This window comes from Ornithodoros turicata, chromosome 2 (genome assembly GCF_037126465.1).
Source record: "Ornithodoros turicata isolate Travis chromosome 2, ASM3712646v1, whole genome shotgun sequence".
Classification (NCBI taxonomy): domain Eukaryota; kingdom Metazoa; phylum Arthropoda; class Arachnida; order Ixodida; family Argasidae; genus Ornithodoros; species Ornithodoros turicata.
The window spans coordinates 89,894,048-89,908,272 of NC_088202.1; the positions used below are offsets into that span (position 1 = coordinate 89,894,048).

At 46.1% G+C, this 14,225-nt stretch overlaps 1 protein-coding gene across 4 annotated transcripts in view; it reads right to left on the bottom strand.

The window, feature by feature from the left end:
* Window positions 1–498: 498 nt before the first annotated feature.
* LOC135385739 (coronin-2B-like) overlaps window positions 499–14,225 on the bottom strand; it is a 126,797-nt gene continuing 113,070 nt past the window's right edge. For 3 of the 4 annotated variants that reach the window (XM_064615224.1, XM_064615225.1, XM_064615221.1), the window contains 8 exons: window positions 13,881–14,045; window positions 13,639–13,758; window positions 10,586–10,690; window positions 9,639–9,848; window positions 8,281–8,394; window positions 7,930–8,135; window positions 6,294–6,519; window positions 499–1,060 (listed from right to left, as the gene is read on the bottom strand). In XM_064615224.1, coding sequence (XP_064471294.1) covers window positions 932–1,060; window positions 6,294–6,519; window positions 7,930–8,135; window positions 8,281–8,394; window positions 9,639–9,848; window positions 10,586–10,690; window positions 13,639–13,758; window positions 13,881–14,045 — 1,275 coding nt within the window. In that variant the 3' untranslated portion in view covers window positions 499–931. The remainder of the gene's footprint in view (window positions 1,061–6,293; window positions 6,520–7,929; window positions 8,136–8,280; window positions 8,395–9,638; window positions 9,849–10,585; window positions 10,691–13,638; window positions 13,759–13,880; window positions 14,046–14,225) is intronic. The other variant, XM_064615223.1, reaches the window with a different exon arrangement.

Genomic DNA, 14,225 nt, shown 5'->3' on the forward strand with positions numbered 1-14,225 from the left:
CAGTTACACCTTCGAGTAGGAGGAAGCGAGAGTAGTAAGTGAAGGGAACAAAATTTACTCCTTGGGGCACTGTTCAGCTAGAGAGGTAGCAAAGCAGTCAACCTTCAGGCTTCCATTGCAAGCGAGGAACCATCATCATACAACTTGAGGCACAGTGTATTCCACAAGTTCACAAACATCTTGGGCAGCAAACATCTTATATCACATTAATCACGCAATGTGATTACATATAAAGTGTATGTTTTGACTTTGTAGCCTAATTTGCATCTTGTAGCATATGCCCTACCTTCTATGCTAGAATTCAGCTGGAAAACGTGCCCTAGTGTATCTGCCGCTGTCTGAACACCAGCTGCAGCCCGATACTTGAGTCTTGGACGTGGACTGCCAAGTTCCGCAGTCTGTCGGCGTTCATGCTGGCAAGGTGCTTGTGAGGACTGCACAGCAATATCTGTCATTGGCCATCAATGTTAGCACACAATTAATGGATGACACAAAAAATTTTCCATTATGTAATCTTTAATTGGTCTTTATAATATGTCATGCATATAGAGATCTTTGCTTAATTAACGTGGCTCTTAGATGCACTCTTGAACAAAGCAGCTGAAGATGACTGGGAAATGATAAAAAAATAAGCCAGCTGCACAGTGTTTGTAAAGCTAAAAGAGAAACAATGTCACCTATGCATTGCATACTGTCAAGCATAAGTCATCAATCAAAGGCTCAGCCGATAAATTTGTAACACTTCACCCGCAGACATTAGGTCCTAAGTTCTGACGGATTATTGTTAAAAACGTTGCAGTTGTGATTTGTTCCCTGAACTTGCTTTCCACAATGTGTGCGCGTAATGGGCAGGATCACTTGAAGTGTAGCCCCCCCAAGCGTGTATGTACATAGCAAAGAAGTTCAGCTGCAGTGCTACCACCGTGGCATCTCATAAACGGCCACCCTGGGTAATTGCTTGGAGCTTGGCTTCCAGTTCACGGATCTTTCTCTCCTTTGTAGCGAGTACATCCTTGAGGTACTTCAGTTCTGATGCCTGGCTCTTGTACGCTTTTCGAAGCTGCACAGGGAAGAATGTTGGAAGCGTTCAATGATATTGTCAGAGTAGACACTTTAGTCAGATAGCATAGTGCAAAAAGCAAGTTTGGTGTGCTCAGTGCAAGGTTCGGGCAAGGTTATACAAAGTAATACACAGATCTTTTCAAGAGGCTGAAGGACCTTATGTTACTATACTGCACTCTATGTACTTCTAGAGCACAGATCATGAGAGTAATAGAGTGAAAATTATTTTTCTTTCTAATACCAAGAGCAGAAGCCAGAGCTACAATCAGTAAGAGAAATCAAGCCCTGCAATGTGGATCCAGGGAGGGGTCCATCCTCGGAGAGCATGCTACATACAATACCTAGGATCAATTGAACACCATGCGAAGACAGAAACTGAGGAGGGGGTCAGGACATCCGGACCTCGCCTGTCACTACGTGGACACACGAGCCTGGTATGCCTGCGTTCTCAATGCTTATAGCGCAGATTTCGAGTCGGTGAGCACTGTCCATACTTGTGGACTAAGATCAACTACGTATTGTAGAAACAAGAGAATAGCAATAGTCTGTGAGCGTAGCTAAGAGAGATAGGCAGGGAGTGTAGCGGAATGCAGATGTTTATTGGACGGTGGCCGCGGGTGGAATGAACTCTGGGTGGAGAGCGTGGGCGGGAGCACATGCTTCTTCATCGTCGGTGGAGGCCGCTACAAGGGCTCCCCCGCTGAACCAGAGGTCGCCGCGGAACAGTGCGGACCGATGGTGGACCAGACGCCCAGCTGATGCGGCGGGCAGGAGAACGAGGAGGAGGCGTGCTCAGGCAGCGTGAATGTGGTGACGGAGGGTCCATCGAGTCGTCAGGAAGGAGGAAAGCCGGCTTGACACGGTCGACTGAAACAACCTGCAGACGGTTGGGCAGGCGGATGGTTAACGTCTTGCCCTGGCGGGAGTGGACGAGGAAGGGGCCGTCGTAAGGGGGCTGCAGTGGCTTACGCGTGGCGTCATGGCGCAAGAAAACATGAGTCGCTGTGGCTAGTTGAGGGTGGACAAAAACTTGTCGAGACGAAGGGTGGGTGGGAGGCGGCCATAAGTCCGTGCAATAAGTTGCGTCCGTGGCGAAGTTGAGAGGATCAGGGGCTGGCTGCTGGAGGCAGGCTGCATCAAAGAATTGCCCGGGCAAACGCAGTGGGGCACTGAAGACCAGGTCGGCAGGGGAGAGTGGGAAGTCAGACCGGGTGGCAGACCGTATGCCCAGCATTATGAGGGGCAATCGCCCTACCCACTGGTCATAAGGAGTGGCTCGGAGGGCGCTCTTGAGGGTTCGGTGGAGGCGCTGTACGATCCCATTGGCGCAGGGATGGTAGGCCGTGGTTTGATGGTGGCGAGCTCCCAGAAAACGGCAGACATCAGCAAAAAGTCGCAAAGTAAACTGTCGCCCTCGGTCCGTAGTAATGACAGCTGGAGCACCAAAACGGGCCACCCAACTGTGCAGAAAGGTGCGGACGACAGTGCTGGCAGTCATGTCCTCGATGGGTATTGCTTCCGGCCAGCGCGTGAAACGATCCACGATTGTGAGTAGGTAGGAGTGGCCGGACGAAGTGGGGAGAGGTCCCACTAGGTCCAGGCTGATATGTCGGAAACGGGCGTCGGGTGTCGGAAACGGCAGTGTTGGAGATACTGTGTACCGCTGCACCTTCGTACGCTGACATGCCAGACATGTTCGGGCCCATTGACGGACGTCCCAGTTCATGGAAGGCCAAACGAAGCAGGCGGCCATAAGCCGCTGTGTGGCCTTGATACCAGGGTGATGGAGTCCGTGGGAGGTGTCGAAGAGACGCCGGCGGAAACCGAGAGGGACGAGGGGCCTCGGCGTTCCCGTCGTCATGTCGTCAGTCGTTCGGGTCACCAGTTTGTGAGCGCGGCTAAGAGAGATAGGCCAGGAGCGTAGCGGAATGCAGATGTTTATTGGACAGTGGCTGCGGATGGAATGAACTCCGGGTGGAGAGCGTGGGCAGGAGTACGCGCTTCTTCATCGTCGGCGGAGGCCACTGCAAGTCAAAGGACTTTGGGGGGGGGAGAACTTGGTCTCTTTGTTCCCGAAGACTCATGAAGATGGGCGGGATGGGAAGGAGATATACTGGCGGTCCCAAGTAAGCAATGGCCAGTGGCCGACGGTTGGCAAAAAGTCAGATGCCAGCTGGCCAAAGCCAACGTTGGCGCAATGTTGCATAGTGCTAGGCAGATCGACGGTTGGCAGCAAGTTAACCAAGGTGCCTGCGACAAGCTTAGTGGCCAACGAGTAATTTATTGCATACACCTGTTTGTTCACCCACTTCATCCAGGACTGACACGCACCTGGCGCCAGCGTATAATCAGCTTCACATCTTACGTGATGTCACTGAAGACATACATCGAAGCTGTAGTTGCTATGTTGGCGGTCGTGGGCTGTGGCTGTATCTCCGTTGTTGTTGTCACGTGATTCTCTGCATGCTCAGACTACAGTGGGAAAAAATGTCGCCTACGTGCTTTTAGAAAAGAGGTTGGCCAATGCTTGGCATCAGGTTGGCAATACACAGGCTGGCTGAAGGTTGGCAAGTTGTTGGCCAGGGGGCAGATCTGTACCAAGAAACGAGCTTGCTGGCCAAGCACGGCCAGGTTGGCCAGCCAAGCCCTTTCCAAACTTGGCCCAATCTCGGTATGTCGCTTGGAGAGAGAGAAACGCGGGATGGTGTAGCACTCCGCAAGTTCGGTTTTTGATGGACCAACTGTCTTCATGGTGAGTTAATATGCCAAGCAATTCCTCATTTCAGTGTTGTTTGTGTATATGCAATCGAATTAATTAGATGCCTCACCTTTCATTTTCACTCACAGACGAACAGGACACTATGGAAGCTTGCGAGACAACCAATGTATAGTACCCATTTTTCCTCGGGAAAGAAATGCAATTACTTTTCTTTGTGAGCTGTTTGGTCCTAATGGTCTTTGGGCATCTTGGGAGCCCTTATATTTCTCTCGCTATTTTCTTTTTTAACTTTTTAACTTTTAACACTTTAAAATGCTGTGACCATTGTCCATTGTGGGAAATACGAGCAACACACAAAGAATGATAATTCGTGGCCTTACATTGAGAGATTAGTAGTAGAGAGACGGATTAATTTTGCCTACCTGAGGGTTTGGACGTGCACGAAAATATCACCACAGGGCACATCGTCCAAAGAGGAGAAACCGAAAACTAAATAAATGTGTGGTGGCCGAGGTTAAAAAAAAAGAATGGCAGAAAGAAGATGATGATTTCTATTGCAAACGCATGCTCACTTCTCAAAAAAAAAAAAAATAGTTGCATTCACTGTAGCTACATGCAGAAACAGCGTCCCATACACATCCATTCGACGAACTGACAAGATCATGGATTATTAGGTCATCCTGTAGATGTCCACCCGTCAAATAGAGCACGTTCGACGGACATCCCGATCTCCCAGCCTGATATCCTCGGGACGTCCATAGGACTGCTTTGGTCTGTAACTTGGCACAATGCAGGCTGGCCAAATGCTTGGCAAGTCATTGGCCAGGGTACAGATCCGTGTCAAGAAACAAGCTGATGGCCAGTGATGTGCCAGCTAGGTCAGCCAAACTGCTGCTAAGCTTGGCCCAACCTGTGATTGTTGCTTGGGATGTTGCATCCTTATAGCTACGAAGCCAGCAAGGCTCGTGTGTGTCGTTTGCACCACTCGATAGGAGTCACCTTCGAGGCCCGTCGAATTTTCTTGAGGAGCGGGTGGCACCACAGTGATACGAAGCGGGGGAAAAACAGAATGAAAAACATGCATGACAGAGTATACAGGACGCATACAAAGAGTCCCTAACTTTGCAGAAAGATAGTCTTGGATTGCCTTCCAGCAGCTTTGTTCACTAGCTTTCAGTGAATGTTTAAGTACTTAGTTGTATATTAATCATAAGCAGTCATAATTCTACTTTGATACAGGGCGTATCTAGGGTATGGCAAGTGGGGACACTCGCCCAGGAATGAGGACGAGTGTGAGAAATGAGGGTGACGGCAGCGATATTGCACTCTGTCACGTGTTGCATGATCCATTCTGAGGCTGGCGTGCTGATGTGACTGCAATGGGCCCCTCAGTGCCAGTGACCAGCATCAGAATCAGAAGACAAATACTGCAATCTTGCTCTGCTGAGTGTAGAATGACTGAAAAGATGACTTCAACGACAAAATAGAAAAAAATAACTACAATGACATCAGTGTGTGGGTTTTAGGGCAAAAATTTTGTGCAGTGTCACCATTTGACTGGATGACTTAATGCACTAAAAGTAGTTAAAAAACTGACAAGCTTGAATTGTATGTTGAATTGATAATACCGGGTATTTTTTAAAAATCAGGCCAGATTTTTAATAGAAAGGCTACTAGAGCAACAAGAATTTTGTTTTTGCAGTTTAGTTCTACTGCAATGCTGATATCCTCTTGAAGAAAGTATGCAACTTCAAGATGACTAATTACCTAAATTTCATTAATTAACTCTTCAATTAGGGAACTTGAGGCGAGATAGCAGGACGGGAGACAATCCTCGTTGGAAGCCATTCTATCTTTTAAAAATCCAGAAAAAAGCACGTGCAGTGAAATATCCATCGCTGAATTTCGGTACGCAAATGAGCCGAAACTGGAAAAGTGCGCCCGAGAAGCGCATTACTTTCGCTCACGGAGGCTTATCTGGGTTGGAAAGCGGTTTATCTGGTCATCAGATCGGCCCCTACTCCAATCATCTCAATCACTCCAAATCATGTGGCCCTCTGTTGTGAAATGCACGCTGTACCTCCTGCATTCCCAGTCGCCACAGTTTCGGCTCATTTGCGTATAAAAAATTTAAAGAATTTTAACACGTGCATGTTTTGGGATTTTTTAAACGTGGAATGGCTTTCAACTAAAATAGTCTCTTATTCTGCTACCTCGTTTTTGCCCGAAGTCCCATAATTAATGAACTAATTAATGAATTTTAGGTAATTAGTAATCTTGTAGTTGCATACTTCCTTCGAGAGGACGTCAGCCTTGCCACAAAACTGAACTGCAAAAAAACGAAATTCACATTACTCTGATAGCCTTTGGATAAAAAAAAAATCTATCCTGATTAAAAAAGAGAGCACCTTGTATATAGTACCACTGTCCTAGAGAGTTTCAGATTTTTTGACGGGGGCACCATTCTTCCTAGATACGCCACTGCTCTCATAATGTTATAGTGATTACATACATGACTCACTTCAGCTTCCGTCTTAGGTGACTCAAAATCTAGCTCGGGTTCGCTAGCACTGCTGTCGCTGTCATGAATGGTGACAAAGGTGGCCACAGGAAGTGTGTGGCTAGACACCACATCGCAGAATACCGAGTTATCCTCCTCGTGGTCACCATTCCTCCGCCATGCAAAGTGATGGGTACCTCCTTCCTTGGCTCGGAAAGGACTCATTGGCTTTTGATGGCTGTGGGATGCAGAGAGATACTATTTACTGCAAAGTCTCATCTTGCTGAGCAGTGCAATCCCGGTAATCCGAACTTGAAGGGGGACCGAAAATTTGTTCAAAGCGGAGTTCAACGAAAGGGAGTTACTCTGAACAAGGGAGCATACTCGCTGCATCAGGGACGTGTCATATAAGAGATATATGAAATATGTAGGATTTCATTTTGCTGGAAATATAAGAAGCTCATTCATTCCAATTTGTTTTTTTCTTTTTGCAGACAAGCATCAAAACAGCTCAGAGTACAAAATAATTTGTAATAATCTCGCAATCGATAATAATCGCAATAATCGCACAATTGATCAACATCACAGATGCGATGTTGAACCCCACCTAATCGTGAACCTGAATGCAAATATCGCCATGGCAATTCAAGACAATATCGGCTGTTACCCATACCTTTATGTTGGTTATATCCTCAACAGGAAGGGTCTTGATTTCCTTAAAACGGCGGGGCTTCTTGCTTTGTCCACCACGAGTAGGTGGCATCGTTCTGCTCGTTTGCGCACTCCATTGTGGTGTGTTGTTCCTTGTTTCTTTCCTCTGGCACAAGTATTAACATGTAAACATGTCCCATACACGCCAGGGCACTTCCGGGCTGATTGCGTACTTAACAGTTTATTCGAACGAGATTCTCTCGTTCGAATAAACTGTTGTGCATGTTCATGTGTTTGAATTACCGGGCATCTTTCCGCATTGGAGTACACGACTTTGACGGGACCAGAGCACCAGTTCGAATTATCTGGAAGTTCAAATTCGGAGATTTCGAATTTACGGGATTGCACTGTACTACAAAGTTGCACTTTGCTAAGTTACAAACAGATTAGAAAAACATGTAGGAAAATGTGAAGACTTTCATGTGTGCTGCATTTATTTTTGCGTAAACTGTAATCAGTATATTGTAGCATTCAGTATTACTGGAAAAGAAATGTCCTTATAGATGGTTAAGCAAAGGCAAGCGAGCTGGTGTAATGAACTTGTAGGTAACATTTCCTTGAGTATGAAAGGGAAGACATGAAGATAGCCCTAACAGATGAGCCTACAAATACATGGCAGATACTGCATGATGTGCCACACTGATTCTTATGATCACTCTTATTTGTCACCAAAGACATTTCTTTCAGCTAGAAGGCACTTGAAGAGATAACAATATAGTGACCCAGAAGCAGGGCTGGTTACCGGAAACGAGAAACATTAGATACCTCAATTCTAAAGGAAACACAAATAGAAAGAGAAAAAAAAATTAATTTTACAAGTTTAAATTTACAAGTTTAAGCAAGTTGAAATTTTCTGACTACGTACTTGGCATACCGGGCATTGCTCAAAATCTACATGTTAAGCTACTCTGATAGCTTAATACCCAGCAGAACCAACCTGATAGTGTGATTTCCATTCTGCTGCAAGGTGGTGGTGTTCTCATGGTTGTTGTTGTTGTTGTTGTGATTCAGACGTTCCCTGTAGTCTACAAGGTTCCCTTGGGAGATGAAGACGAACTTCTTGTCATTGTTTCTATCAGATGTCACAAGGTTCCTTTCAGAAGTATATAACACTGGCTTGTGGGTGCGTGCTCCTGCTCCACTCTGAAATAGATGCATGAGCAACAGATTCTGAGGTGCCTATCCAGAGAGCAAGAGGTCACACTCTTAATATATGCGAAACATTTCATAACAACCACTGCATTGTAGAAAGTAGACGACGGTATGGAGAACAATTAGCCAAACTTACCTTCATTGAGATCAGGACAGGGTTGCGGTTCCTGCCACCGAGCCATTCATCAGCTGTCATTGCTGGAGTGGGAGCTGCTGTGTCTGGGAACAAGTCGTCTTGGAACTGCTCTGACTGCACATATACAGAGTGGGCCCTTTATTCTCACCCCACATAGAGTTCTACATAATTGATAGCGTAATGCGGTTATTGGCAGGAGTACGTCTGCCTGTCAGACAATTCAAATGTGCTTCAGCTGCTTTTCACTGTGTTCTATCAAGAAATGTCACCTCTGGGTGTTCAAATGGGTATAGAAGAAAAAGTGATCCCCCTGCCTGCACCAAATGAGTGCTCTCCTATTAGTTTCAAATAGCAGCGTGCAGGGTTGCAAGCTTTTGCTACTTTTGTCCAAACTGGGTCTTTTGATGGCTCTTTTGGTAGACGCGTTTGTATTCGAAGCAGTTTCATAGCACTTTTGAGAAGGAACCTGTGGGTCACTGAAGCTGTAGCCATTTCTAACACCTTTTGTGACGCTTTCTACATTAATAGAAATTTGAGTAGCTCAGTAATGTTCCAATAATGATTCTGAGATTCTGCGGGTAAACTTGGAAACCTATCCCTTTTGGAAAGAGAATTAAAATTTTCAAAATTGGGAAGAACATCTGTAATCCTGACAGCAACCCAAGGGGAAAAACAACGTCGGCAAAATGCTGGGCCGACATATGCTTCCAACCTAAAAGTCGTAAACCCTGTAGATGCTGAAAGGTCTTTCAGCAGGTATAAAATGATTGCAGGTGAGGGACTGCATCAAGATATCATGTATGTAATGCTGAGCTACAACAGTCCTTTGAATCTGTAATTTTATAAAATAGTTTTTGTTTCCACATTTATTTACTGAGAGATTTACTCAGATATGTTGAATTCAGAGAACCACAAAGACATAGCGTCTATTTTGTTTCGAGTAGCAGCTGCGTTGTTTTCGAGTTTGTTTGCAGTGCAGGGCTGACATTGGCACGCCTTTATTATGCCAAACTCTGCCTGCACACCTGCAACACGTGGTCCCAACGTTCTCGGCCCAACGTCGTTCATCAACCACCACTGTGAGCGACATTGCGACATTAGACTGATGTTGGTCCAAAGTGCAGTGGCCGACCAAGTCGCCTGCCGACGAAAAACCGACCCCTGGCCAATGGTCGGCAATTTCCACTTGGGAATGTCTATGTATATTTTGTATATCTCTAGCCTCATGTAAGCGCTGCTTGCAAGAACTAAAAATATGTGGAAGGACACCCAACTGGAATCAAATCCAACATAAGTTAGCACATCAAATTTTTCTTATTGCTTTATTTGAGCAGCTGTATCTCACTATATGGACTGACCTTTCTGGGTACAATCATGGAGATGGGTTCACAGAGACCCTTAGTGGCATGTAATTTGTAGAAGCGGAAAACCTCACAGCTGCGCACATCAAGGCCTCGTTTAGGCATGCATCCAAGTCCCCTCTGAGGGGATCCTGTCAGCAGTTGACTCAGATAGTGGCACCATGGAGCTTCATCCACTATTTCATAGTAACGAATGTTGCCATCACCCTGAAATTTGAGTAATACACTTCAATCTTAGATATCAAGCAAAGAAGTGTGAAGAATTGAAATGACACAGCCTTCGTCAAACTGGTGTCTGACATGGGCATGACCAACAACCAGTGTTGTGTTACCAGTGTGTATTCATTTATTTTGTACGCTTCGCTATATTGCCGATTAAGGTATTTCTCAGGTCATAAGCAACATATTCTGATGAAAGAATAAATGTGGACAAAGTACAACTGGTCAACTATGATCCACATGCGCCCTAGCATGTCACTTGTAATCAGTCGTTATCAGTGACGTAGCTACCTCTTGTCCCAAATTATCATTCAGTGGATATTTATCGTCACTCCATGCAAAATCGATCAGGCATTTTTGTTACTTCATGGTTATCACTCCTTATCAACTCAACCGATAAGATGTCCGCCTTCAGACTGTTTTCAAGGTCATATCGGTTGATTATTGTCTATAAGCTTGCGAGGTGAATATCATTCTGGAACATTAGTCGCTATTGGTGCTAAAGGCACCCTGTAAGCTTCAGATTACGAAGACTGCATTTGCATGATAAGAATGGAGAGATATATCATTGCAGCAGGCTTACTTAAAATGTTCCTTCACCCATTTTCAGTGTCACGCTAAGAGTAATGTGATGTAAGAGGTATGGCAACCAAAGCTAAGAATAGAGTTCTACTTAAAGTGTTTGTAATCTAAAGTATGATAAGTGAGATCAGTAAATCGGTTACCTTTCCAGCGATGTACACCATCTTTGTGTCATGATCATAGTATGGGAAAAGGACACCAGATGATGAATCAATGTTTTCCATTCTCAGTGGCTTCGAGAGGTCGTGCTACAGTAAAAAAAAAAAAAAAAAGGAAGTGTACTGGAGGACATGGCAATACAAAATGTAAGAAGCAGCTTGAAAATATTGAAATATTTTTCTATGCCCTTTTTATCATGGTGAAGAAAATTATGCACATGCCTCATGGTGCCCTCAAGAATGTGGACATACAGAGAGGGGAGTGCAGGAAGGAATAAGAGATGTACGGGGAGAGTGCCAACATCAGATGAAACCATCCTGGTGTTCATTCCGCTTTCACCAGAAAACATTGCAACCTATTCATCAGTAGCATCATAACTGAAATACATCCATTTACATGGAGGTAGATGGAAGTAATGATTTCAGTAAAACCTCCGTGGAATAGAATACTAATCTAGTATACTAGCAAACACCAATTTACCAACATTTATACAATAAAGACTTGCCAGGGCAAGTCTTTATTGTATAAATGTTGGTAAATTGGTTGGTAAATAGACTTGTTGTGCAGTCAGCTGACTGCACAACAAGTCTATTATTTTTTGGGGGGTGGGTGGGTGGAAGGTGGGGCTCTTTTGTTGTGTGTACAACATTATAGCGACAATAAAATAACTTCTGTATTTTACAGCAGAACAAGTGGGGTTCGATTGGTGGCACGCTTTGAGTGACAGCCAGTGCAAGCTGTATTTCTGTTATGAAATTGCACAAAACACATGCATGTGGTGTGCACTGCAAAAACAGAACAAAAGACTACTGTTAAGAAAGACGACTTGCAACCGCGATGTGAGATATGTTAGCACGGCTCTCGTGAGCTCGGCTCAGTTTTCTTCCGCCATCTTGATCCCCATCGATGGTTATTAAAGATCCAGCAGTCAACCCTCACGGACGTCTCTCTCTTTTTGATACAATTCGGTTGATACAAGAGGTTGAAGTCACGGCCACTCCAGCCTCTCCGCCCTTGGAAAAGGTCCTTGGACTCAGTTGGGACATAGACGCGGACGAGATTTGGTACTCCCTGAAGCCTCTGCCCGAGTTTTTGGATAGCCTGCCTGACACAAAGCGCTATGTGCGGCAAGAGAGTGCCGTGCCTGTTGGAAGTTGTGCTGTCAGCGCTGCAACAGACGTCACTTGACTCAACTCTGCCCAGGCCCACTTACTGCGCTTCAGCATGCTCCAGTCATGGCTATTGCTGCAGTTGCCGAGGGCGTCGTTCCCTGTCTTCGTCGGCCGCAAGGATTCAGCCCTCCGCAGAGGTCCTTCTTCAGACCGCTAAAGTATGGCTCGAAGGACCTAACGGCCGGAAGCAGCTCGTACGGATAATGCTAGACGGAGGCAGTCAACGGAGTTTCATCCGTGAAGATATCTTCACGAGCTTGGAATGCACCCCTCTCCACACCGAAGAACTGTGCGTCCACACACTCGGCAACATTACCTACGCATGAAGCAGTTACCATTCCGTCAGAGTTGTACTACGCAGCCAGTTCACCTCCTGTCGTGTCAGCATAGACACAGTTGAATTTGGTCCGATCTGCGCGGGTACTTTGCCAGCCCTTTCCCCTGGTATGACTCAGCACTTGAAGGACATGGGTCTCCAGTTCGCTGATGAACTGTCATCCAGCCCCATTGAGATATCTCTGCTCATTGGGTCGGATTATTACTGGCAGATCGTCACGGGGAACACTGTTCGATTTTCTGAATGTCTGGTGGCCGCTGAGACAATCTTTGGTTGGACGATTCAGGGTGACAGTTATGCTCATCATTTAGATCCACGAAACATTGCAGTCATGCATATCGGTGTCCAAGCAGAGGAGAGGCGCGATAACATCCATTCCCAGCTACTAGCATTTTGGGAGCTGGAGCATCTCGGCATCACGGACCACAATGAGAAATGCTGTAGGGACGACCATCCTGTCCTGCAAGGATTCAGATCAACTACTAAGCTGGTTGACGGCCGGTATGTCGTCCGCCTTCCCTGGGATACTCAGAAGCGCGACGCATTAGCCGACAACAAAACCTTGGCATCTCAGCGATTGAAGTTTACGACGAAGAAATTGCTTCCAGACCCTGCACTGATGCAAGAGTATGATGACACGATACGACAATACCTCACACATGATCACTCCCAAAGTATTTGGGAGTTTGAGACTACTCCCAAAGCAAATGAGCCGTTGCCACCGGTAGACACTTGGAGATTGACGCGAGTTCCCCTTAGCGCAGCGTCTAGCCTGTTTCTGCTGGCTGCGACTATCAGGCATCATTTACTGTCCCAGGCCCCTCGGTACCCTCATACTGCTCCCTTGCTTTCCAGCCACTTCTATGTAGATGACTTGGTTGTGGGAGTCGACACTCTCGAGGAAGCGAAGACTCTCTACCGTGAATCTAGAGACATTTTTCCAAAAGCAGGCATGAAGCTGGGCAAATGGGTCAGTAACGACATCACGATGCACAGCGCATTCGAGGTTGAAGGCACGGCCACTCCAGCCTCTACGCCCTTGCAAAAGGTCCTTGGACTCAGCTGGGACATAGACACAGACGAGAATCAGTACTCGCTGAAGTCTCTGCTGGAGTTTTTGGATAGCCGCCCGCCCGACGCAAAGCGCTGTGTGCTTCAGCCCGTATCACAAGTATATGACCCGGGGGGTCGAACCGTTAACAGACCTACTCAGCTCCTATACAGATTGGAGGCGAACCAAGCTTGACTCTGCCGCCACAATGCGTCCGTCTTCCAGCTCTATTCGCGCAGGGGAGCATGAAGAAAGACGACTTGCAAGCGTGATGCGAGATATGTTAGCACGTCTCTTGTGAGCTCGGCTCAGTTTTCTTCCGCCATCTTGATCCTCATCGATGGTTATTAAAGATCCCCCCACGGTCATAAAGTCAACCCTCACGGACGTCTCTCTTTTTGATACAACTACCATGCATAATATATGACTATGGAAATGAACATATTCCACCAAAGAGTTTTTTTAAGCATTACCTACCTGGGACCACACAGCCCATTGTCTATCACTGAAGCGTGAAAAGCCTGTTGTGAAGAGTCGTCCAGCGTTACCCAAGTAAACCACCTTTGCTGCTTTTGCTCCCTGGTGACAAACACCCTCCTGAAACAATATATTTGTCGGCACAGTCAATAACAGACAACAAAAAGGGAACTGCTGGAAATCTTAATGTTTTTGCCTGCATGTTGTCTTGTGTATTTTATAAGTTGTAGCCCGTAACTTACTTTGATGACTTGTCCAGATCGTGGATCAATTATCCTCAGTCTCTTATCCTTGCAAGTTGTCGCCAGTAAGCTGCCATCCCGGTTCAAGGACATCGAGTGGATGGAGTCAGGGTGGCAGTCAATGGTGCGCACCACTTCACCACGACTAACGTCCCACACCAAAATCTGCATAATTCTCCACATCATCAGTGAACCATCGAATGCTACCACCATCTGTGAACTTTTTAATACAGCTTGCTAACTACTTTAGCAAGATCGAACCCTAATGCACCATATTTGTCATCATGTACGAGGGGCGTTCAAGTCAAACTGGGACTTTCTGTCTTCTAAGTGTACAAATGGCTC